Below are 26,124 nucleotides of genomic sequence, written 5' to 3'. Positions count from 1 at the left end.
AAATGACCATCTCAGCTTTCTTTAAAAGGGAAGTGGTGCTTAAAAGTGATATTTCATCACTCTATGTTCAAATCATTGCAAGAACAGCTTCCTGTCATCCATATACGAGCAGAAGTGGCACAATTGTGTAGTGCAAAATGTTATAAAGATGCTTCTAGAGGAAACCTTTTTTACACTTCCTTGAAACCCATACTCAGTTTTAGATATGCTTTTTGCTATTGGAAGTGAACAAAGGAATCTTAGCACAGTTGTGACAGATTCAATACAGTTATTATACGGTTTTAATAACAAAGGAACATGTTAAACAAACTATAGAAGCTTAAAGGGATCATTGGATGCCCATTTTCCACAAGTTGACATGTTTCTTTAGGGTCTTAATGAAAGGTCTGTAACATAGTTTGGTTAAAATTGGTAGTGTAAAACAATGCAGAGTGCCAAACAGCAGTCCCATCACAGATCAGATTTCGTCGAGCTGACTGACAAGAGTGAGGAGAGACAAGACGATGGCGGATGATTAAGTATCGAAACAAAATGCAAAAGTGCCTCTTTGGCAATATTTTGGATTTTGAAAAGCCTGTTGACTTTTGCCGTTTATCGAAGGTGATTTTGGATGTTTTTTTTTAAACATTTGTTTCTTATTTAACTGGTTGCACAGTGTTTGCTGATTTTCACATTTTTAAACTTTGTGTTAACCTCCAAGCTTTCTATTTGTTTGCTATTAAACGTTCTATGTTTCTTTTGGTTACATATTCTACATGTTTACTAATTTCCAGTTTTGTATACCTATTTAAACTTTATGTAAGTTAGTTGTTATTTTATATCAGGCATAGCCTGCCCTTTAGCATGGTGTATTTTTATTTGTTTTGTTAATAATGTTTTATATATAGGCTAAAGTGAGTTTGATGTTGTATTTTGTTGTTGCATTCAAGCAATTTATGCTGAATTGCTGCTAATTCGAAGTGAGAGTAAAATGCGTACAGTACTTTTATACTATTTAAAAGCAAGGAAAGCGAGAAAAAGGGGTAAAATGTAAGTGAAATACAAACTAACAATTGCTTTATGTAGAACTGCCACTATTTGAAAGTGAAAGTAAAACGCACATTCTGCATTTACAAGCTATTAAAGCGAAGAAAAGCGAGGAAAAGAGGGAATACCCCCACCCCCACAACGATACCGGTATTATCGGTGTTGTCACGCATCGATTAACCAGCGGCAAAATTTCCTCACCGTCAAAACCCTACTACTCAATCACTTAGAAGATATTCTTGTTTACATCTGCTCTGGCAGTGAAACAATGGCGGACTGATGAGAGCTCACTCAGGACAGCTCTAAGTAAGGTAAGACACTAGTCCAGTGTGTGCTTAAACGCTACTGCCAATCAAACGATTGTAGGTGGGGTCTATCAGTGTGTCGTCACACTGACAGGCATCTTACATCACCTTCATTTGAGAAAAGGGGAAATATTTAAAAAAAAAAAAAAACACGGGGTGGATCTTTATCATTATAGGGTAGTTGTGTACGTACACACTGCCAACACACATTTCAGTTCAAACTACTTGTAAACGTGCATGTCGCATCCGATGACCCCTTTAAGTGAACTAGGCAACTAGCTAAAGATAAGTAAGAAGCTAAGTTAACTTTTCCTGCTTTTAATCACAGAATGTCACTTTAAGCTAAATGAGACCATCCCTTGGAGAGTAGATCCTGAACCTCAACAAAACCAGGTGCTAAATGCATGCTCTCAGAAGTGTTGCAACATACATAGAAATTCAACTCAACCATTTTATACAGAAGTTGTTATGAATCACAAAAACTTCCATATCCATCCAAGATATGGCTCTCAAAGCTGGCATAGACTTTCAAAGATTGTACACCCAATGAATCATTAGTGGAATCAGAAGCCAGACCAGCTGGCTGAACAAAACTGCAGCCCACACTGCAGACTGTTGCTCACTGCCTGAAGAGATGCAACATACTAATGCACTGAAAAAAGAGACTGCAGAATATCCATGTAAACAAATATGATATATCAAATGTAAAATGATGCATGTTCTAATGCAAATGACCACTGCAAACATATTCAAAAGGTACCAATGTGAACTGACATAATGCTCTAATATATGCAGATGCAATAACTACCAAAGTAAAACGATGAAATGTGTCAATGCAATGCAAAAATATACACAAATGCACTAAAATTAGCCAATTCAAAGTAAAACCAAAATAAAATACACTAAACAGGCTCCATGCAGTGATACAAAGTAAACAAGTGCAATGCACTGATGCAAAGCAACACTGTAAACATATGATTTGCACAAATATAAAATACCAAAGTAACCAAATTCAATGCATTGATGTAAGCAATACATAACCAATACACTTGTTTTGCATCAGTGCAATGCAATGTGATACTGTAAAAGGATGTAACTGGCAAATGCAAGAAGATGCAATGAACAGACGCAACAGACAAACGTAAACATTCAATGGACAACTGTAAACGGATATAATAAAAGAAAACAATGCAGAAATAACAATAGCTATGTACTGTACTCATGCGAGGTGCAATGTAGTGATGCAAGGAACCACTGTAAACATGTATTAACGCAATCAAGTACCAAAGTAAACAAACATGCAATATGCTTATACAAGGTATCAATATAAATAGGTAGTAATGTAAACAAACGCAATATACTAGTATAAACTATCAGTGTAAACAGATGCAATTCCCTAATGCAACGTTGCATGCGAAAAGCAAGCAGTTTCTTACCTCCTCCAACACACTGACTGTATTCCTGCAGCTCTGCAGGCGGGTGGTGAAGCTGGATGTAGTGGGAGAGTTGTAATCCTCTGTTGTTTCCGACAGAAACTCCGACACCGATATTTGATCTGGCATCCTAAAGCGTGGGTTTGTCCCGGGAATATATAGAAATGTGTGCTCAGACGATCAAAAACATTGAAAACAATAAAACAAATGAACTTCCGAGGCCGTAGAGATGTTGAGCTAACGGTGCGCGAGATGCTTAACGTTACTGCAGCAGCACACGCAAAACAAACCAACGTTACTAGCACGCGTTAAGCGATTCCGCCTCCAGAAAACTCAACGACCTGTTTGTTATTTATGGGTTCAGTCGTTTTCCAGGGGACTGATACAGCAAGCCGTTTCACCCCTCACCCTTCGAACGTGACGCTGAGTTGACCAGAGTTGTTCAGTTGCGATTCCAGCAGCAGCACGCGCCGTGAAATGATGCCCACATAACGTTCCCCCCCGCGTGATGTTTACGACCAATACTTTTCTAGTGTCTTAGCGAATGGTATTCCCGTGCATGGATGACTGTGTGCGCGTTCATACTCCGCTGTTTGTCAAGTGCCTGTTCGCTCCCTTTTCTCTCACACCGTGTGAAATGCGCAACGCGGTGTGTGACTACTGCTCTACATTCACCCACCCAGCCCTCTGCGCATGCCTCTACTCTCACTAAACCCACTCACACTGGCTCCGTGGGCAGCAGTCTAGTAGTTCGGAATAATCTATCTGTGAAATTTATCAAAATACAGGCCTGTGTTTCTGGCCTAGCTAGATTTCTGTGGACAAAACAGTATGTCAAGAGAAGTTAGCTAAAAAGGCATTTTTTATATATCGTCAAATGTAAAATACAAAGAGGCTAAATAGAGCATTTCTTCGCTTCTTAAAAACTCTGTTTGTAGATTATATCTGAAATCCACGCCTTGTGTAGTCTTATGTCAGGAATTGTGCTTAGCTTTTTTATGAAACATTCCCGTTACACTACACCAGCTAGCATGAAATTAAATAATGCCAGAGTTTTCCGTCAAATACCAATAATGGTGACTTCGAACAAACCCCACTATTTACATCATTATACAATAATGCAGTATGAAATGCTTCTTCGTTGCACAGTATGTGTCTGCAGTGGTTTCACTATAAGCCTCTTTACTGTTAGTAACGACTGATAAGTTACTGTAGATCAAGTGATTTCTAGTGTTGGAGTCTGCGAATGATGAATTATCAATGCGAGTTTGAGTTTACGTGTATATGTTTAATTATGTTAAGTGTTGTTTATGTAACAAGTGCGACTTCCACAGGTGAAAAGATGAAATGCACGTATAATATAATAGATGCGTTTCTGACATTTAACAGTGGAAAATTGACAGATATCACACAATTACAGTTACTGTTTTATAATTATTTTCCAGCAGTTTGATCTCTGATACAGCCTATCTAAATACAGAACTTACCGGTTCCATATAGGTTCCTTGGAAGAAAAACTAAGACGAGAGGATGATGATCTCATGACTTCACCTTGTGGCTATAAAGAGGAAAAAAAAACAGATCATATGGGAAGAGTTCTTTTTTTACAGTTCTGTTTTTACTCACATTTAGTAAGAAAATTAATCAGAAAAGCAACACATCATGTTTTCTTGATGTTCTTGAAATTTTACAGTGTAGACCCATATTCATTTAATTGTAATCAATTAATGAATTAATTGTAATAGATTAGGCTTAAAGGAAAAGCAATTATAATTTTGATTTATGCTTTCCTGTAAATTTCTGTACATAAATGAGGCATTGCTTTAAATTGTATAACAATAATCCTCATTTATTAAGCACTTTCATGCAATCAAAGAGCTTTGCAAAAAACATGAAATGCAAGATAACTATAGCCTATGTAAAAACAGCAGAAAAAATGTATATACCATAGTAGGCCTACTCACCAAGATTAATACAACACACGCTTGTAAAGTAAGTATATTCCAGTATTGTGCTTTTCATATTAGTCTCTTTGCCATCCTCTCTTTAGTGAGTTTAGAGGGTGTTCGGATACCAAATGACCGTGAGTCCCTTCCCTGCTCGGAGAGGAAGGGAGAAGCGACTATGTGTGCTGAAAAATAGCCTGTTACAATGGCTACAGGATCCAGAGCCTAATGGCTCAGGAACTACGGAAATCCAGGAGACCTGGGACAGGAAATGTGAGATCTGTGTAAACATGTGCCTGTTTAAGTGGCGTACCCTCACATATTCTGCCACTCAAGAGTGATATACCACATATGGCCATCTTAGGGATGGGGAGCATGGGGTCACGCTTGACTCCATGTAGAATAACTATTATATTAAGAACCAAACAGCTTTAGGTTATTAGATTCAGGTTGTTTGATGTAATGGCAAATGCAAAGAGGTTCAAATTACACAACTGCATTATGTAGGTTTTGAGGATTTGGTCTTTCATGAAAATCATTTAAATACATCCAATTGTGATTCATTGCACATCACATTTAGTACCCATTTTCTCACTTCTCATATTAAGCCACTCAACTACACTGGTATTTTGTGTATTTTCCAGTCTGCCTTTGAGTCATTTTCCTGTTTTTTCTTTTTCTTTTATTTTTTTTGGTTTTTATTTTGTTTAAAGGGAAACACAGTGATATTTCTAGCCAATTAGTATTTAAAAAGGCAAGATGGTAACTCATTGAGAGGAATTGTCACGTTGTGAGGAACTGCTGAGGCTAAGGCGTTCCTGGAACATGGGATTTACCTACTGTTTTACTGGGAAGCACCATAGTTAAAAGTAAATGTTTTGGTCATGTTGATTTAGATGGGAAGGAGTTGAGGTGAAGGACGGGGTCAGAAGAAGATGTCACTGGATATTTTTTTCTGAGATTTGTAGTTATGTAATTAACTTTACATAACTTTTCTACTATTTTCCAATTAAATAAATACTTGAACATTAAATTAGTTTATCTGAAATATGTCTTTTTTTCGTAGTGCCCAGTAAGAATAAAAGTGCTTTTCAACGTAAAAAAAAAAAAAAAAAAGGGCCAACAGGGATTATTAGCAAATATGAGTTCTCTCAAAATGACTTTTCAACCCCCTGCTTTTTCAAGTGAACGCAAACTTTTCCTGGGGAAATACTTTCCTGGGAAAATGCAAAACATAAGAAATGGGCCTCTCTACAATCCCAGCAATCCTATGGGTATACTTGAATCCCTCTTGCCAACTGCTAAATCATTTCCCATATGTTTTCCTGATATGGAATGTCTCCTCAAATCTCAGGGTTACAAAAGACTTGTAATGTTGAAGTTGTTGTCAAATCCTCAAACAATTGTCATTCAGAGAACCACATGGGATCTAATGGAACAACAATATATTATATTTCACATGGTGCAGAAAGAACAACTTCTGTGTGTGTGTATATATATATATATATATATATATATATATATATATGGAACTTTTAAGTAGCCTGCTGATATCTAACTTCCAGGCAGAAGTTTGAACACCCATCCACTTATACTATCAAGGACATTTACATAAAGAATAAAACCCTATTATCACCATCAAACAATGCTGATATTGTTGCTTTGTTGATCAATACACTGCAGAGGGTTATGGGTAGAGTGCCCATGCATTGATTTCAATATACAAGCGGTCTACAGTGGATTGGAAAAATGTTTCTGTAATTTTAGTGGTCCTAATGGACTATAGATTTGTCCTTCTATCTGGTTTATAGCTGATCCGTGTATTCAACATGATTGTGTTTTATTTTTAGCCACATATTATTTTATGTTCTAGGTATATTAACATTGTTCTTAACCATTTTCATATTGAATATTTAGATAAATACAGAATAAAATAATTCGTTATTAACAGCCCTGCAAAAAAAAAAAAAAAACCTTATTCACACATTTTGATAAATTATGGCGCCACGTAGTGGTTATTAGCAATAACAAACGTGCAACGACTTAAAAGAGCAAGTTTAATGCAATATTATCAAGCTGACTCAAATTCAGAGCAGAGGCAATTTGGTAAAACCTACTCTAACTACATCATACAACTGAAAGAATTGATGAAAACGCAGACATTTGGGAAGCAGATTTTTATGGGTTTCAGAAAGGTCAACAGATTTAGAAAGGATGCATTTATGCAAATCAATCAATAGCAGATACTCATGTTGATACTCATGACAGTTACAGAACTTTAACAGTGCTACCATTTATAATGAAGTACAATTGATAAAGAATGTGATACAGAAAAAAAGACATTTAAAAAGAAAAATAAATGTAGAAAACCAAAACGTCACAGTAATCCTAAAACAATCAGCAATTCAAATCATTTAAGCACACACTCAATAAAACAGGAATAATGATATTACTAGAATATAACATCATTAGAAAACATTAAAACATTCTGTGTCCTGACAGTAACTTACTCTTATGTAAAATAACTGGAAAATGTAACATGGTTTTTGGGATAATTTATAATTCCATAGCAACTGACACCAATACAACTAACCAATGCTACAATAATATGACCGCGTCAGGGTTCTAATAACTAATAACAATATTAGTGCATTAGTTGAGGCCTATTACAAGCTATTAGGTTGCTCTAAACTCATTAGTGCAAATAATAAATGAACGTTAAGTGTTTCTGTTTGACTAATGACTCCATTACCTCACTATTCTCTGTACCAATGGATACAAATGGTTTTAATGTTGTACAGCTGATTTACTAACACCAATTCGACCTTTGATGATAATATTTTGTATTGTTACCATCTTATATTTTATATAGTACAGGGACATTTGCCTGTAAACCTTACATCCTGAAGCTGCCTGGACTGGTGGACTGATATGTGGCTCATGGGTGTTTCATAATTTAAGTGCAGGCGAATTGAGGTAATGAATACAGCAGCGCTGGAACGGTTATCTCAGCCTTAGTCATTCACTCCTTCAACCAAACCTGCAGAGATAACACAAATAAATTACATCATGCAATGCCTTGTCATGCAAAAAAGGTTTTCACTACAACAATATGGGCCAGTTGCATACATTTAGAATTTATGTTAAGACAGTGTCTTCGGTACATGTTTAACCAACTAGCAGTTAGCCAAAAGGTAATAAATCTGTCTTATTTTTGGATTCAACTTAGACTAATTAAAATATGACCAGTCTTTAAAAATTTAGATGACTAACTTGTAAGCCTCATCTAAACCTTTTATGCAACCAGCCCCATTTTACAATACTGAATCAATTCTAAGTCTGGTGAAAACAAATACAGAGTTACAATATAGTGGTTAATATTAAATAAATAATTTGCAACCTAATAATACATTAATTTAATAGTATTATTTTTGTTGTTTGCTAACAGTTTGTAAAAGTAAACGATGTTTAATGAAATATATTTATATTATATTGTTAATATTACAGAAGTCAGTGTTATAATAAATTATTCATCACATTTTTTTTACTGAAAAATAAATATTATTAATAAAATCAATACATTTTTCAGACATTAAAGTCAGCATTAAATTGTAGTGGTGGTGATCTTTACTTTCCTATTGTGATGCATTTCTGAGTGAAGTGGCCTTCACTGAATGTTGGGTAGGATTTCATTTTGTCATTTGCAAATTCATTGGATTGCTGTTTGCAACTGCTGCAATCTCATGTGAGTGACAGGTTACTTTCAGGTGACAGGACTTTAAACAATTGCGGTTTACACAAAGTTTACAGCTGTCATTACAAAGGCTGTCAGCAGTACATTATTTGTTATTCAGTAATGCAGTAATGAATAATTTAATACGTCTTGTAATTAATACTTTTTTTTCCATTTAAAAAATTAAGTATAATAGAAAACACACTGAATTCATAAACATGCAAAAAACATGGTGTTAAAAATGTATAATTTTTTGTAGTAGGAGCAACGAAATGCTTGCAGAAAAACATTTTGTTGAGCCTTGATCGGTCAATTCTAGTTCAATTAATTATGTATAAACAGTGTTATAACATGAGCCATTAGTGCAGGTGTCAGAGTAAAATGAAGATGTTCGTATCAATTTCCAGAATAAACAACAGAGTGACAGTCTATCATGAAGAGGTACTGAATTCAAACTTCATCAGAACAAAAGTTTAGAAAGAGTAAACAGAGATGTCCCGGATTCAATAAGAAACAAAATGCTAATAACCGGAACAGCATTGTGAATGCTATTGTGTATTGCATGCTTTGACATTAACTCACCCTTTGGAGGGTCCATGTCCATGGCCCGCAGCGAGTTGCAGGAGCCATTCTGTTTGGGTCTAGCGCCAAGCTCCCTGTTCTCTTTCAATGAACTGGTTTTCAGATCCACACTCGGAGTTTGACTTTGTGTTTTGATTTCATCTGTCTTAAGGGTAAAGTAACCACCTTCTTCAGCTACAATCTTCTCGACCTTCTCCATCAGCTGAGGCAGCTGTGGGTGCTCGCCAAAAATATAGTTATTGATGACGTGGTACCTCTTCTTACACTTGTCCACCAACCACTGAAGGTCACGACCTTCCCTTCGTATGTGTCTTTCTATGGACCTGTCCTTTAAAACCTCTGCCCAGGTGAACACCACCATGGTGTGCTTCCACACATCCTCCCCAAAAAGGGCCAAGTTCTCCTCTATACGAGCCCGGTCTGTTTCTGTGAACATGCCGACAGGTATGACCAGCAGGAACGCATGGGGTCCAGGTTGGCACACAGTAACGCTCCGGACCATCTCCTGCTGGTAGTCCGTCGGTGTGTTCTGGGCTGAGAACCAGCCAGGAGTGTCTACTACTGTTACTTTACGCTTATCCACCTCAGTTTCTCGCTTCACACAGAATTCAGCGGCACGTTCTAGACGGAACTCTTCGCGGCCCAGAATGGTGTTGCCGGTCAGGCTTTTCCCTGGCCATCGCCAACCCAGCATGATCAGCCGGAGCTCTGGGAGACGGTTAGCTTCACGTGCAGCTGCAGCCAACCGTTTCTCTTCCTCAGGATCAAGTTGCTCTTCAGCTGTAAGGTACCAAAACATTATTATTTGTATATTTGGTAGGGGGGCTGGTGACCAATGAGCATCCAAGTGTATGTAGGCTATAAGATGCATTATTTATCTGGATCATAAATTAGTGTAATAACTGTACTGTTAATTTGTTGTGTATTATACTACCATTTAAAAGTTTCTGCTCTGTAAGAAAAACTAGTCTCTAATGCTTGCAAAGGCTGTATTTATTTGATCAAAAATACAGTAAAACAATAATACTGTTAAATATTATTACAATTTAAAACTGATATACAATTTAAATGTATTTTCAAAGGGAATTTATTTCTATGATATCAAGGCTTATTTTCAGCAGTTATTATTCCAGTCTTCATTCTTACATGGTTTCTAAAGGATCTTTCTAATATCATCGTACCGACTCCACTGTATTTTACATTGTATTTTAATTAACATTTGTATAATTACCTAGAATCTATTTCATTATGGAGACATACACGTCATGGAAGATTTAATCAGGAAGGATTTTCTCAATGATGTAAACTCTGAAAGCACAAAGTGTCCACATCCGAAATGTGATCTTACGACATAGTTTCTCCTTAAGGTTTAAGCAAGGAGGAAATAGATGACCAAGGCATTTACACTTATTATTTACAAAATATTTAACTTAACCTGCCAAGCAACATTAACAGTAAAATAGTAAGTTAACGTTACAATTTTTTTCGATTGCACTTTATTTTACAGTACGTGTACTAACATGTACTTATAGTGTACTTAGTGTATTTATCTAAGAAAGTTCTGGTAATACAAGGTAACTACATGTGGTAGGGTTAGGTTTAGGGGTAGGTTCAGGGTTAGTACCTAGTTATTACATAGTTATTGTAATTACTATAATAAGTACATAGTATGTACATGAGGAACAGGACTTTAAAATAAAGGGATACCCTTTTTCTCTATAAAAACCATTGATAGCCTTTAAATACTTTCACCCTACAACGTCTAGGTTATGGACTAAATTGTGCTCATATTATGTAAAACTGTCACTATAAATGACTCTTTATACCTTTAATCGGATTCATAATGAAAAAATCATGGATGTGTGTTTTATAATGTTGTGCCTTTAGTCCACCTGTGAGTTGATACCTGAGAGCAACTGAAAACATTGAGACGTGTCACATTCACTCGCCACACACTCACCGGCTAACTTACAGTAGTACGCACAAATTTAGTAAAAAAAAAAACTTTTTGCACTTTAAAACAACTTACCGTTTGAATTTGATGGTCTGTTTGAGCTCATGACGATGCCTTTTCGTAACTTTGGACGTGTCAGGAATCCGAGAGAAAAGAGCGATTTCCTGCTTGCCTCTTGAGTCTTCTTTAAGGGCGGGAGAGAGTTGCCCGAATCTGATTCGTGAATGAATCACCTTGAGTCGGATCTTTTAAATGAATCAGTTGAACCGATCTGGACGGTTCTCGAGTAAACTATTGACGAACAATTGATGCAAACAAAATATTGAAATATGTTTACGCTTAGGTTGAGATTGAAAAAAATAGTCCTTTATCAACATTTAACCTAGATATCTAAAATGTTAGTATCGTTAAATGTAATCGATAGATATCACGTGACGTCACATCCTGGAACGTCCACCTGGAAGCTAAAACGAAGCTTTGGTCCGGTCACGTGACTGAAAGCAATGAATTGCAAATTAAATAAATGTTTTAAATTTTTTAGTTTTATTAGCTGAATCATTGTTTAACGGAAAATGTTCAGATTGCAACAAAAACCCATATTAATAATAAAAAAAACAATGATAATAAAAAACACTATTGAAAAAGTTCCTAGAAACAAATTATTCAAATGAACCGATCAAAACGAGTCAGACTTCCATCACCAACGGGAGGAGTGCGAGCACGAGCTCACGATGCCATCTAGCGGACATGAGGGTTCTTTGCTTTTCCAAAACACGGTAGTACCATGGTTACTTATACTAGATACTAACTGTAATTGTGTCAAAACTAAGACTTTACAACATTGTAAATACACTGTTAAATCATGCAATTTATAGGTTATTGTTGAATATGTAACATTTTATTTTTTTCCCAAATCCCAATTCAACATTTACATTTAATACAATTGTTTCAATCTATATTTACATTTAATTTAAACATCCTTCCTAATAAAATGATACTATGTACACCAAGTTGCCAGCAGTAATCCTTCATCTTAAAGATCAATACATAACAAAATTATTACTTTGAATACAATTACAAATGTTCATCTCAATTTCTCTACTTTTCTTTCGTTTTTTTTTTTTTTTACACAATAAAAGCTCTTATGATTTGACACAAGTTCTTTGATTTAGAGATAGAGTGCAAGTTAACAAAAACAAGAAAGAGTGTGTGTGTGTGTGTACTGCTGCTTATGAAGCCCAGGCAGCCAACCTCTTCATGTCATGTTCATCCTCTGCTCTCTTCTTTGAGGCTGAAATGGTAAAATAACAGACACTTGGATGAAGCATTGACATAATAAAATGCATGAATGGTCTTTTGCTGAATTTTAAAGGGTTTGTAGAAACTGAATCTGTAGGTATTTAAATACTTACTTGCACGGTGGCTTGGCCTTGCGCTGGGTAGTTTGCTGGTTGGTACACTTGGTAACCTGCCCATATTCTTCATACTTTCTTCTAGTTCTTCCTGTTCTAACTCCGCCAGCTCTGCCAACAATTCATCCTTTAAAAAACAATTATGAGCACAGATCACTTCATGAGTCAAAGTAAACAAACTGCTGTTATACTGCTATTCTGTTATAAATAACCAGAAACAATCACAAAGCTGCAAGGACGAAAGAAATAAGGCAAATATCCTCTTAAACTTTACATGTGGGGGGCAATAAATTATTATTTTTCAATTAGTAACACCTACAGTACCTCATCAAACTGATCCCCAAAAGGTTTTGAGATGGCATCACTGATCTCTTGAGCGACTTCCTGTTGCTCTGAAATGTCCTGCATAAGGGAGTCAATCTTATCCAGATCTCTTAAAGCGACAGAGACAGAATGATTTAGGATGTGATGACATTAGCACAAAATGAGAAACGGTAGGTTTACGGTTTAATCTACTGGTAAATATTTTCAAAACGAAATGTAAGCAATAGTCAGTCATTATAATGAGAAAAACAAAAACAAAATCACCACATAATTTTCTAGTATTGATCAATCACATCAAGTATTCCCAAGAGCTGTGTAATAAGTTATGATAACTGGAAAAACAAAAGCAATGACAACACGCACATGTTCTGGTGAACCCCTTTGATGGCTTTAGCTGCGTAACCCATGTTCTTCAGAACCTCTGTGTTTGTGGTGGCATTCTCAAGGGCCTCTCGTTGGAATTCAATAGTGGACAGGGTCCCGTCAATCTGCGTCAGCTGCTGTTCAAAACGTTTCTTCCTCTTAAGAGCCTGAAGTGCAGCTATAAAAAACATGTTGGGATCAAATATTGTTGTATCTTATTGTCGTCATCATCATACATTCCACAGCAAAAGTAATATTTTAATAATTTATTTTAGTTTTATATCCTCATGAATATGATCAATTGTCTTTTTTATTTTTAACGTTTTTTTCTTTCACTACTGAGGGAAATTAAAGAAACATAGCTAGTGGACAAGAAAAGTCAGACATCGTTTTGGAATAGGTAAAGTCTTTGACACAAAAATTAGATTTACTTTAGTCGTTTCTGTATAATCAAATGAAAAAAAAAATTATGAAACATCAACATTGAAAGCTCATATAAATCAATTTAATACATGCCTTTTAAATGAATGTTCACCCATGGCATCTGGGTGTAAACTACATGCTTGTATAAATGCACAAAGGGATAACTTTGAATGAGGAGTGTCCAGATGAACTGCATGTTTTTTTTTCTTTTTTTTCTGTGAGACAGGGCGTCACTCCACATAAACAAAAGCCATGTTTCACTAACATTTCAGTGGGGTGTTGTTACACTTTCCAGATGAAAATGTTGACGCTTTCAAAAGCACATTATATAACAGACAGCTTGCTTTTAATCATTTACAACTGATTATAAAAAGGGTAATTAAATGTCTTATGGAGTTTGAACCATTAAGTTTATATAAAATATATTTTAAAAATTATTTAATAAATCTTTACACTAATAATGAATGACCCGTTTTGCTTCATTACTTCAAAGGTTTGTTAAGCCAACTTATGACAAAAGCAGACAAAAAGATAACAAAAGACAATTCTCCAATTATGCTTTGTGTTGTAAATTACACAAACGAAATAAACAAACCATACCTAATCTGCAGACTGTATGTCGAGTTGTATAGGCTACTAAAAGTTCACATGGCCATAAAGAGCTCATAAGCATAAAGACCCGATCTACATACCTCTCTTGTTTTTGGAGCCATTCTTCTTGGCAATCGTGAGCTCCTGCTCGATTCTGCTCTCCAGGTATTCTTGTTTTTTGGTTAGCATGGCCTCTGTCTCTCTCAGTCTGTTGATGGCTTCTTGAGGTGATGGACTAGACCTGGACCGATGTTTAGATCTAGTACTGGATCCAGAACTAGAACCAGAACTAGGCCTGGAGCTGGATGAGCTTGATGAGCTAACTTTAAACATTTTTGAAATTTTACTCATTTTGAAGGTAATGCTTTTAAGTCTAATTAAATATCTAACTGATTTAAAATACCGGACAGATACAGGATCGCGAGAGAAAGTGGCAATTCTTGACCGTCTACTTTTCAGATTCAATTCAAAACACCTACATAGTTCAACCCTACTCTTCCTGAAATTCAACACCTGTGCGCACGTAAATTGCTCAACTTGAATGTTGTCTCCGAAGACACGCCCATTAAAACACAGAAGCGTCACACAATGACCCGTATATGTCCTATATGTCAGGTACGACAAGTATAAACAGCAATTTCTTTGTTAGATATTTAATATATATTTTAAATTCTATTAATATTAAAGTTTAAAATACAAATATCCATGTGTAAATTATTGGCCAAATCGCTGTTCTAGCACATGCACAGTGATAGCCTACCTAGCTTATTACTTTTCTCAATAACTGTATATGGATACATGGATGACCGAGCTTTCTGAGAACTGAGACTGATATGACTGGCTCAAATACTAGGAGGGCAAAAAATTCTTAGAACTGTTGCACAACCTATCAATTTTTAATCTGTTACCAGTTGGCTGTGATTTTGCCAAGTATCAACATCTTTTGTTGATCCTGGATCAGTCCAAAACACAGACTTAACCCAATCCCCACCCCTAAACCTAACCTTACCCATAATTTATTCCTAAAATCAGAGGGAAATGATAACTGATTAACAAGAGTGTAGAAGCACCTAACCCTGACTGTAAACCTAAAACTGACATTTCCTGAAAAGTTATATCTCAATTCTGATTGGTTGATTGGAATGTTGTTCCAGGATCAATAAGGATGTTGATCAAGGAACGCTGTACTTGGTGAAATCACATGCACCCTGTTACCCACATGCCAAAATATTTAGATCACCTCTCAAAAAAAAAAAAAAAAAAAAAAAAAAAAAGGAAAAAAAAAAAGAGATTATTAAAGTTTAAAATTAAACTTTTGGCTATTTGCAATACACAATATTTATATCACTAAAACAGCAGGATATTCAAAAAAGTTTAATTTGAAAAACATTTTAAATGCCTTAATGTAGCTAAGAAAACAGAAGAAAATCTAATTGACTCTTCACCTTGAAGATGCTTACTTTATAAAGGCAAGAAGATGAGCCCGGAATGTGAACACAATACGCTAAATAGTTACGTGTATTTATTTTCATTAATTATTTTATGGGACATTTTTTTAGTGTAAAACTTATGTTTTAATTCTGGGTTCATCTACTTGCCTGTACAAAGTATGCATCATCAATAAGTTAATTACTGGATTTGTTATATTACTGTGATATTACATACTTAATAAAAACTGTCAGACAGTGAAGGAAAGCATTGTTTTGCCCTGCAGGTGGAAGTGTGTTATGTCATATGAAAACTATGAATAAGGCCTAATAGACTTTAGCAATCTGTGTGGGCTTAGTTGTGGATCATTTATCATTGCTTTGGCACAAAAGGCATTCAGCAGTTACTTTTTCAAATTACATGAATTATTTCTTAAAGCAAACACAACGACTGCCAAAACTCTTTGTACCTACAGACCAATTTGCATGTTTACTTTTAAACTGAAGCTTATGCAGTAATACCATACTGAAGTACATTCCAAATAAAAAATAAAATAAAATAAAATAATAAATACTATCAAATAAATTAAATTTACCTAAACACGTACATGTGTAAGTCTTTCAGTATTAGTACCATCTATAAAAAGGGGGGCAATTTAGAAATAATTTTGAACATGTAAGATTTACTGTAGTAAAAGGAAATATTACAGAATAAAGAGTTGTAAGGTTACACATGTAACCTGGTTCTCTGCGAAGGGAATGATATGGTGTGTTATGGTGTTGATGCTATGTGACTGGTAACAGTTTAGCCTGCCATAAATACAGTATCTCACAATAATATATTATCTACCATCTCTGCCATTTTGAGATTTTCGTTTTTTCAAAGAGACTTTTATGTTGAAATTATAGTGTGACGTCATTTAAAATGGCTGAACTAGATATTGGAAAACATTGTGAAATTGAATCTTGCAAACAAAAAGGTAAGTTTTTTTTCAAGTTTCCCATCTGAGCCGTTGAAAAAATGATTAATTTCTAGTAGAAATCACAATTTACAGCGTGTTTCTAGATTCTTTAATTTTCCATTAGCCTTTGTAAACATTAGATGGAACATCAGTGTGATGTGAGTCAGCAGCAAAAAAGAAATACGCGGATTATTTTAATCATTTTTGTGTTTCAATGTAGACTTTCTACCATTCGTATGCAGCAGCTGTTCTGGAGTGTTTTGGTAAGATTTTGTGACGTTGGATTTGAAGACAACATAAACAGTTAATCTTAGATTTATACTAATCTAGTTTAATAGAGGAGATCTAATTAATAACGAAGACAGGAAAATGTCTGACTATGCTGGTCCTATCATGTTTATTTGTCATAATGGTCCCATGGCATTTGTGGATTGCCATAAAAATACTATGGCATTCACTACCATTATATGTTATAAATACCATTCTGGTACTTTTCAGTGGTAATTCCACAGTATATTTTGTGTAGTAACGTGTTTTTTATGTAGTACATACATAAATTGTGTTAAGAAGGTTTTGAATAAGACATTCGATTTGAGATTTTCCTCTCTCATTTCATTTATTGTAAGCTTTTTTTCCCCTCATGTTACATTAAATCTCCTCTACTGGCTAAAGTTTGGAACACAGAGGCCGGGACTCCCACTCTTGTCCAGAGGTGAGTGAGATAGGAGTTTACTAAGACAAAAAAATTAGTGCAATATACAATGTTAAAACCATAACATATGAATACATGTACACATACGGATTGCATAAATATAAATGCATAATGTGTATAAATGTGTGCGTTTGTTATACTAATTCCTGGGCTTTGAATGGCTGTTATAGATTATTCTCTTCATTCTTTCAGGTGCTGGTGAAGAAAGAGATTGGGTCTGGGGGAAGCAAATCATATCCATGTAGCTTTGAGGATTGCAAAGGGAAAGAGCTGCTGCCTGTCATCTGCCCACACTGTGGAAAACACTTCTGTCTCATGTATAAAACCTCTTACAATCATAATTTATTTCATACTTTACATTTCTAACACCACTTAAGCGACACCCTAATAGACAGAGATATGTATGGAAGCATATGGGTAGCATTATTCAATTTGGGATGTAATATGCAAAATGACAATGCAATATGTAAAATGGCAATGCATTTCTGTATTTACATTTACATTTTCCAATACATTTGTGCAAAGTTTGGTGCAAAATGAAAATCAAAATTAAATTTCATAAGTTTAATTTGCCATTTCATACACCAGTTTTAACATGTAAAATGAATATTAATTTTAACGCTTTATAAGTTGCAAAATTTAAATGAAAATGTATTACGGAAATCATTAGATATGTCTAACACCTTCAAGCAAAAACTGTGGCAAAATGATCATTTAAATGCTATTTTTCTTAAATGCATTAACACTCACAGTCAAGACACTTACGATTGCATTTTCATTCAATGACATGCAATGAATGTAGCAAAATTCAAAGTGCACACTGAAAATGCATTCCGAGACGATCACATCTCCGCCCCCTCCCGCCCTGTCAATCACTGCGTGAAAAAGGCGGGGCTTACAGAAGGTCGAGAGACTCAAGTGAGAGAAAATGGACAAGACAGTTGGCCCGTGTACGTTTTGATCATTTCGGTTTATGGCTTCAATATTTCATTCGCACTTGTGGGCGGAGCTGAAACGCTGCTTTCATCTGATTGGTCGAATCGCTCCACTTTCAGCTTGGTCTTTTTATTGTTTCAGGCAGAATAAGAGTCAGTGCCAGTGAAGCACTGTAATGTCTGAAACCACCGCTCACTGTTAATTAGCATAATATTTGAATCAGATGTAGCTGGGCACATAATTTGTGCTGCTGAGACCTGCAAGAGACCTCGTTAAATTATTGTATGAATATTGTCCCACTGATAAATACAGTGCAAATAGTTCTGTCTCCTTGCATAACAGTGAAGTGGAAATAAATATAGTTAAATTTATGAAATAAAATTAAATAGGATTTTTTTGGGAAGGTAAGTCTGGCCAAGCAACACGAGTTGGACGAGTCTGAAGATCTGAGCTGAATTGGGTGAAACATTTAAGTTCTAGCCTGTTTCAGTTACTCTCATAATAAATAATAATAATAATGTTAACTGTATTTTTCGGTATAAGTTGCATCAGTCCAAAAATACGTCATGACGAGGAAAAAAACATATATAAGTCGCACTGGACTATAAGTCGCATTTATTCAGGACCAAGAGAAAACATTACCGTCTACAGCCGCGAGAGGGCGCTCTGTGGTAGGCTACAGGAGCACTTGGCAGCATGAGCACTGAGCAGCATAGAGCTAATTTTACTATTTTTATTTATAAATTTAACTATATTAATTTTTACAATTATTTATTAATGTCACACACACACATACCTAGTGCCTTGTGACTAAAAAGATGAGAGTGGTAAATGTTACAGACATGGAACTGTTCAGTCTATTATTGATTTTTATTTCCACTTCACTTTTATTCAAAAAGAGAGAACTATTTGCACTGTATTTATCAGTGGGACAATATTCATACAATACTACAACCTAGAAATAATTTGCAGGTCTAGACAGCACAAATTATGTGCCCAGCAACATCTGATTCAAATATTATGCTAATTAACAGTGAGCGGTGGTTTCAGACATTACAGTGCTTCACTGGCACTGACTCTTATTCTGCCTGAAACAATAAAAAGACCAAGCTGAAAGTGGAGCGATTCGATCAATCAGATGAAAGCAGCGTTTCAGCTCCGCCCACAAGTGCGAATGAAATATTGAAGGCATAAACCGAAATGATCAAAACGTACACGGGCCAACTGTCTTGTCCATTTTCTCTCACTTGAGTCTCTTGAACTTCTGTAAGCCCGCCTTTTTCACGCAGTGATTGACAGGGCGGGAGGGGGCGGAGATGTGATCGGCTCGGAATGCATTTTCAGTGTGCACTTTGAATTTTGCTACATTCATTGCGTGTCATTGAATGAAAATGCAGTCGTAAGTGTCTTGACTGTGAGTGTTAATGCATTTAAGAAAAATAGCATTTAAATGATCATTTTGCCACAGTTTTTGCATGAAAATGTTAGACATATCTAATAATTTCTGTAATACATTTTCATTTAAATTTTGCAACTTATAAAGCGTTAAAATTCATATTCATTTTACATAATAAAACTGGTGTAGGAAATGGCAAATGAAAATTATGTAATTTAATTTTCATTTTCATTTTGCACCAAACGTTGCACAAATGTATTGGAAAATGTAAATGTAAATACAGAAATGCATTGCCATTTTACATATTGCATTGTCATTTTGCATATTACATCCCAAATTGAATAATGCTACCCATATGCTTCCATAGATATGGTTTCAGACATCGACATCAGGATGACCATAAGTGTGAGAAACTGGAGACTCCTAAGCCTCGCATGGCTGCAACGCAGGAGCTGGTGCAGAAGATAGTTGGTCAGTTTATTATCAGTGCTGTGCAAAATACGCTGTTTTGTCTTGGATTTTAAGTTATGTGCATTTCTGTCTCCTGTTGTTTGGGGTACATACATTTTTGTCCGCTAGAGGGCGATAGTGTCTAAACTTGGAAGAGTTTGTGATCCCAAATAATTCTTAGAAAGCTGAAGAACAATCTCCACAATACTTCCAACAGAGTCAAAGAAGAATGCACCACCAAGTAAAGGCAGAAAAGGAGCAATAAATCCTGCAACCGCTGCAAAAGTTGCTCTGATGAAGCTTAAATTGCATGCGTCAGGAGATAAAGGCCTGCCACAGGTATCGGTGCCAAGCTTATATTACAAAATACCTTCCCTTGCATTAATTTATGTCAAATATAGGTTAACATTAGAAATTCCTCCTCTGCAGACAGAACGGACGTATTTCCAGGTGTTTCTTCCAAAAGAAGCTAAAGACCCCAGTTTGCCCATGTTCTTCTGCTCTAAGTGGAGTGTTGGCAAAGTAGTGGACTTTGCAGCATCCCAGGCCAGTCTGAAAAACAGCAACAACGTGCTCACAGCTAAGGTCAGCTATACACCACAACATAAAACTTTGTTGTATAGGATAGTTCCCTCATCCCCTCTCTGTACATGTTGCATGTCTCCTTTGTCTGATGCTCCCATTTCAAGTATCGAATCAGGTGTGTTTAATTACGAGACATGCGAGATGTGCATTGTTGGAGGGCTCCAGTAATGTAGTTGGAGGCCAGTGTTTAAGGATTATGAATATATAACAAATTGATTTCTTTATTATTTTTTGAAAACTATTCACATTAACATACCACTATGCTCTGCACAGAAGCTGCGTTTGTGTCACCCTGAGACGGGTGAAGCCTTTAAGATGGACACTAGCCTCCAGTCACTGCTCTCCAATACAGACTGTCCTCTGCACAACGGAGGCAACGTCATTCTGGAGTATCTGGATAACGAGAGCTCTGGTCTGGATGATGTGACAGCCTATATATCTTCCTCCTGAGAGAAAATCTCATAACCATTCAGTAGAGTTTTATGGTAAAATAATTTGATGGCGTCAGATTGGATTATGTCTATTATAAATATACATGATTTTCTTATTTTTAATAAATGGGTCAATGGTCTGATGCTCTTTCTTTTGTCCTGTTTATTAATGTATTCAAAAATACATAAACTCAAGAATGCAATTCATACATGAAAAGCCTTGAATGTGAATTAAATTTTATTTTAATATTTAAAACGGGGGCATAAATGTCAGGGTGCTGTGACTGTTCACAAAAAAGAAAAACCTCATCAAAAGTATGACATTCTTGACTTCACTAAGCAGTTTAACAGTCTTTTATTATTATTTCAGATCAGATAATCAGATGTTTTATGACATAGCACGGTTAATGTCAGGTGACATGCTTCAAAAAATGTAATGTTGTCTAAGTTATATAAAGAATTACTTGTTTTAAATGATTATCATGTGTACAGTTACTTAGTGTGAGGAAAAGCTATTCTTTTCTTTTTACTTCTAATCCTAAATTCTAGGAAAGATTTTGGCTTCCGCATTAAAGCCATGAGAGAAATGGTACACTGCTGTCAGGCAGAAATGATGTACTTATGTATTCATCGCTCACCATTTGAAGCCATTAAGCAGGATTTGACACATTGATGCGTCCCCTAATTGCCTCAAATGTCTGAAGGCAGGCAAAGACAGATGTTTTCCTTTGTGGAAAAGGTTTTTTTTTTGTTTCACATAATGAAGTGCTTTATATACTGAATTCTGCAATATAATGCATTCTGAAAGTTAATGTGTGAATGAAATGTGATGAATTAAACATGATGATAAAGATCTGGTTTTAATCAAATACTTTGACTGAGCAACAGAACATCTGAATCTTGCATCAGATAATTTGACATTTTCCATTTTCTCTGGAGTTCATAGATCATTTGATAACATCACGAATGCAACTTTCCAAGTTATAGATTATTATATTAGATGCATGGTTTTAAAGTTTTGAACAAATTGTTTTAGTAGTTAAATTAGTTGCATAAAAAAGTGTGCAAAGTGAATATTTTTCTACAGAGGCCCTCATACTTGTGATAAAATTAGATTATAAAATTAGATTATGATTATATAGAACTTTTATATTTTCTATTTCACTTATTCATAAAGAAGATTATGAATATTACCTTTTTCAGACCTTTTCTTGCTCTTTATTGGCTTTTTAAGGTCATTTTTACTGAATGTTTACTAATAATCAGTAAATAAAGTGGCACAGTGACAAAAAAATGATGCATGATTATTAATAATAAAAGAAGACAGAGAAGTAACAGATTTCTAATATCGATTGCAATATATTTATGCAAGATCAAGGGCAATAATGGCCACCAAAATAACCGCTGAAGGTCTCTGGCTTACGGTGGCAAAAAAATAAATAAAGAGCTGTCTTTAATGCAACATTAAATGGAAAATATCTGATTTGTGACGAAACTAGAATCATCAATATAAGCAGAAACAAAGATGATGAACAGAGATGCTGCTGAGGAAAAGACCACAGACTTTTTTTTTCAGCGGGTTTAAGAGAAGCTTATACAATATGACTATTATTATTATTATGCAAAAGTATGTCTCTTGTGGAAGGCTTGTCAACAACATTAAATGGAAAGTACATTACAATGTAACTTTTTGAGGTGACGAACCTGTCCCTTGACTTTTCAGTCATGAAAAAAAATCTATTTTTGAATCTATTTTTATAATATCAATTTAAGTAATGTGGAAAAAAAACCTCCATCCGGTACAGCTGTGACGTTGAGAGTTATTCTTTAAATTATTTTGTTTTCCAGGGTTAAACATTAGTGCAAAATCTAACAAATCTGCTGGACAGCAAGTCAGAATAAGAAATCAGTAATAAATAATTCAAAAAGAACGCTTGTCCAAAAGTTATAAGCTTGCTTTTCTAAAATGCAAAAGTTTGTGGAAACTCAAAATCAAAAGTTCAGGTTTCCCCCTAATTTCTTTTTAAAGTAATATATTAAAAATAAGTCATAAATGTTTTTATAATATATATATTTTTATATTTAATTATGTCACTGGTGTCAAATTAAAGGTTTAGTGACATAATAATGATTTGAATATCGATTATAAATAATGGCTAGTCAGTTTTATATGGGAATAATATAAATAGCAAATTCAAAACTTAGATTTTGTAAAGTGATTTTATTTAAGAGTAGATGGGGTTGTTAACAGGCCAAGCAAATGGCATACAACTTAATATGCTGTGCATCTACTTGCAGTGACTATTAATATTGCACAAATCCTACTGTTGTCTCCACAGTAATCAAGAAAGAATCAGAATAAATATAGCTGCCTAAGACTAAAAGTAAAAAAAAAAAAAAAAGATTCCGGTTTGTGCCTAAAATGCATTGCTGAACTGCATAATGATGCTGTCTTTCGCAATAATTGTCTCTGAAAGTCATGCCTGCTCACACATACATACACACCCACACTGGTTAGATGCAAGTAATTGCTCATTGAACAGTTTGTGAGAATGGCTGCTAGTGTGGACTTTGGCACAGAGTTGATCAATGTTTGTATCAACCCACTCTCTGTGTAGGCTAAGATTTATACTGCACACATCCCCAAAACAGCACGGGGTAAATGGGGAATGATTGAAGATGCTGTCTGTTTGTGGTGAAACCTCTTAATAAATCTGTCAAACACACAGTCTCAATGAAATCCACACATTACATTAAAAAAGTTAATTCACCTGATTTATTTAGTTTAGGGATAAGATTAGATTTAGATAATCTAATATAGAGGGGTTGTTTAGGGATGTACATTTTCCATAACTTAAAATGAAAATTGTGTTAAGATAAATCCTTGCTTGTTCTGGATATTTAAAAATTTGCTCTTACAATTGTAACATTTAAAACTATATTCATGTACAAGCATGAAATTACAAAACTGATGTACTACATGTACTAAAGGTCATCAAATGGGTAAGGACCATGCCAAAAAAATGAATTAACTTGTTTCAATGATCTGATTATGGCGTAACATGGAAAATAATAAGAAGATTCAAGGTGCTTGCAGATGTTAATAGGCAATTATACTGATACAAACATGTGCGCCTCTGGCTGCTCAAACTTGATTGGCTGTTTCAGGACGTTAGCACAAAAGAGAATGCATACCACTTTTTCAAGTCATATTTTTTTTTATATAGTAATAATAATAATAATGAACATGACTGGCAACTGTAAATCTGAACAATGTTAACTGCAATCATCTATGAATACCCCCCAAACACATTTCACATGCTTTTATAGTTTTAGCACAATCAGATTACTTAATCTGATTTGAACATAGCTGTAAAGCATGCTGGGTAACAATCTGGGTGTCACAGTACTGAATAAAATCAGGGGAAACACACACACCAGCATCTTCGGTGCTTGAGCTCGTAATAACTGATTATTGGAACAGCAGCAACACCAAAGTCTGTACATCATATTATCTCATCTCTTGCATCTCATTGAATGGATACTCTAAAATAGATTTATTTGATTTTATTTTAAGTGACAACAGAGGCGTCATGCCCATTCAAAGTGAGGGGGCATGTGCCCTCTTAGATTTCTGAGCCAAGTGGATTTTAATGCAGCTTCAAAAGGACAAAAATGGGTGAATAATATGCAGTTTTTATATTTGATACAATGACACCAGTGTGCTTATATCATTTAGTGTGGCACAGCTCCTAAATTAAATTCTGAGTTAATTGGCTGCCGCTGAGCCAGAGACAGATTCTTTAGTACAGCGCTGCATGATGACCAACCAGACACGATTCTGTTGAGCTTATGAATACAATGGCCAATCAGAGGCGTTCAGATGAGTCATCGCTGAAATGCAGTGTTTTGTTCACTTGATCGTTGACTGAATTATCTGGCAAATTCGCTCATCAGAAACAACAATGTGCAATTGTGCGTACAAATGTACAAGCCCATCTCAATGAATTAGAATGTCGTGGAAAAGTTCATTTATTTCAGTAATTCAACTCAAATTGTGAAACTCGTATATTAAATAAATTAAATGCACACAGACTGAAGTAGTTTAAGTCTTTGGTTCTTTTAATTGTGATAATTTCGGCTCACATTTAACAAAAAAACACCAATTCATTATATCAACAAATAAGAATATGGTGACATGCTAATCAACTCAAAACACCTGCAAATTTTTCCTGAGCCTTTAAAATGGTCTCTCAGTTTGGTTCACTAGGCTACACAATCATGGAGAAGACTGCTGTTCTGACAGTTGTCCAGAAGACAATCATTGACACCATTCACAAGGAGGGTAAGCCACAAACATTCATTGCCAAAGAAGCTGGCTGTTCACAGAGTGCTGTATCCAAGCATGTTAACAGAAAGTTGAGTGGAAGGAAAAAGTGTGGAAGAAAAAGATGTCCAACCACTTGAGAGAAACACAGCCTTATGAGGATTGCCAAGCAAAATCGATTCATGAATTTGAGTGAACTTCACAAGGAATGGACTGAGGCTGGGGTCAAGGCATCAAGAGCCACCACACACAGACGTGTCAATTGAGGCAGTAATTAAAGCAAAAAGAGCCCCTACCAATAAATAAATGAACTTTTCCATGACATTCTAATTTATTGAGATGCACCTGTAAGTAAGATATTAATTTCATAATGTAAACAGCTTCAGTGTTTTTAATTGGAGTTTTTGAGAGAGCCTGAACTCTGGCTAGACTGACAAAAATTTTATGTGCTCAAAATTAAAGTGTTATAATTAGTAACATACAATATTGTTATTAAATTCACATTAAATATAAAGTCAGTCGTATTAAAAATATTTTATGGCATGACACCCATTGCTTTAAGTAAGTAAAAAGTCATTAAGTAAAAAGTCAGGGTTTTATGTTTAGTTTATAGATTACACTATTAGTCTATTTTGCCCATCACCATTTGTTGATCAAATAACAATCTATAAAGGTGTTTACTTACGCATATTTGTGAATCAAGATATTCCCTGATATAGTTAACACGTTTGGAATTGTTTTGAATTAAAAGTAGTTTATATTTATGCTTTACGGAGTGTTGAGACACAACTTTTTGGATTCATGGA

The 26,124-nt window shown here is 35.2% G+C and overlaps 4 protein-coding genes across 9 annotated transcripts in view; 1 reads left to right on the top strand and 3 right to left on the bottom strand.

Annotated features, from left to right (window-relative positions):
* The window catches only part of asap1b (ArfGAP with SH3 domain, ankyrin repeat and PH domain 1b), a 77,097-nt gene extending 72,219 nt beyond the window's left edge, over nucleotides 1-4,878 (bottom strand). For all 5 annotated transcript variants that reach the window (XM_026201174.1, XM_026201172.1, XM_026201175.1 and 2 more), the window contains exons 1-3: nucleotides 4,729-4,878; nucleotides 4,252-4,322; nucleotides 2,768-2,894 (exon numbers count right to left, since the gene is read on the bottom strand). In XM_026201174.1, the coding sequence (XP_026056959.1) occupies nucleotides 2,768-2,894; nucleotides 4,252-4,307 (183 nt within the window). In that variant the 5' untranslated portion in view covers nucleotides 4,308-4,322; nucleotides 4,729-4,878. The remainder of the gene's footprint in view (nucleotides 1-2,767; nucleotides 2,895-4,251; nucleotides 4,323-4,728) is intronic.
* A 1,994-nt stretch (nucleotides 4,879-6,872) lies between these two features.
* Nucleotides 6,873-11,205, bottom strand: gimap4 (GTPase IMAP family member 4). Its single transcript, XM_026201171.1, has 3 exons — nucleotides 11,055-11,205; nucleotides 9,026-9,805; nucleotides 6,873-7,750 (listed from the first exon to the last, which is right to left on the bottom strand). The coding sequence occupies exons 1-3, from the start codon at nucleotides 11,083-11,085 to the stop codon at nucleotides 7,725-7,727; spliced, it is 837 nt and encodes a 278-aa protein (XP_026056956.1). The 5' UTR covers nucleotides 11,086-11,205; the 3' UTR covers nucleotides 6,873-7,724.
* A 656-nt stretch (nucleotides 11,206-11,861) lies between these two features.
* On the bottom strand, nucleotides 11,862-14,616 carry chmp4c (charged multivesicular body protein 4C). Its single transcript, XM_026201170.1, has 5 exons — nucleotides 14,194-14,616; nucleotides 13,079-13,256; nucleotides 12,716-12,824; nucleotides 12,392-12,518; nucleotides 11,862-12,270 (listed from the first exon to the last, which is right to left on the bottom strand). The coding sequence occupies exons 1-5, from the start codon at nucleotides 14,441-14,443 to the stop codon at nucleotides 12,209-12,211; spliced, it is 726 nt and encodes a 241-aa protein (XP_026056955.1). The 5' UTR covers nucleotides 14,444-14,616; the 3' UTR covers nucleotides 11,862-12,208.
* A 1,807-nt stretch (nucleotides 14,617-16,423) lies between these two features.
* Nucleotides 16,424-21,134, top strand: zfand1 (zinc finger, AN1-type domain 1). 2 transcript variants are annotated; one of them, XM_026201168.1, is made up of 8 exons: nucleotides 16,424-16,499; nucleotides 16,702-16,744; nucleotides 17,154-17,193; nucleotides 17,386-17,510; nucleotides 19,905-19,996; nucleotides 20,193-20,314; nucleotides 20,405-20,560; nucleotides 20,834-21,134. In XM_026201168.1, exons 1-8 carry the CDS (start codon nucleotides 16,445-16,447, stop codon nucleotides 21,008-21,010), a joined length of 810 nt encoding a protein of 269 aa, XP_026056953.1. In that variant the 5' UTR covers nucleotides 16,424-16,444; the 3' UTR covers nucleotides 21,011-21,134. The 2 variants fall into 2 exon arrangements, with proteins under 2 accessions (XP_026056953.1, XP_026056952.1); XM_026201167.1 differs by having other exon boundaries at nucleotides 19,893-19,996.
* Nucleotides 21,135-26,124: the final 4,990 nt, after the last annotated feature.

The sequence above is a fragment of the Carassius auratus genome, chromosome 24, assembly GCF_003368295.1.
Source record: "Carassius auratus strain Wakin chromosome 24, ASM336829v1, whole genome shotgun sequence".
In the NCBI taxonomy this organism is placed as follows: Eukaryota; Metazoa; Chordata; class Actinopteri; order Cypriniformes; family Cyprinidae; genus Carassius; species Carassius auratus.
This window is presented reverse-complemented; position numbering and strand designations above follow the sequence as displayed.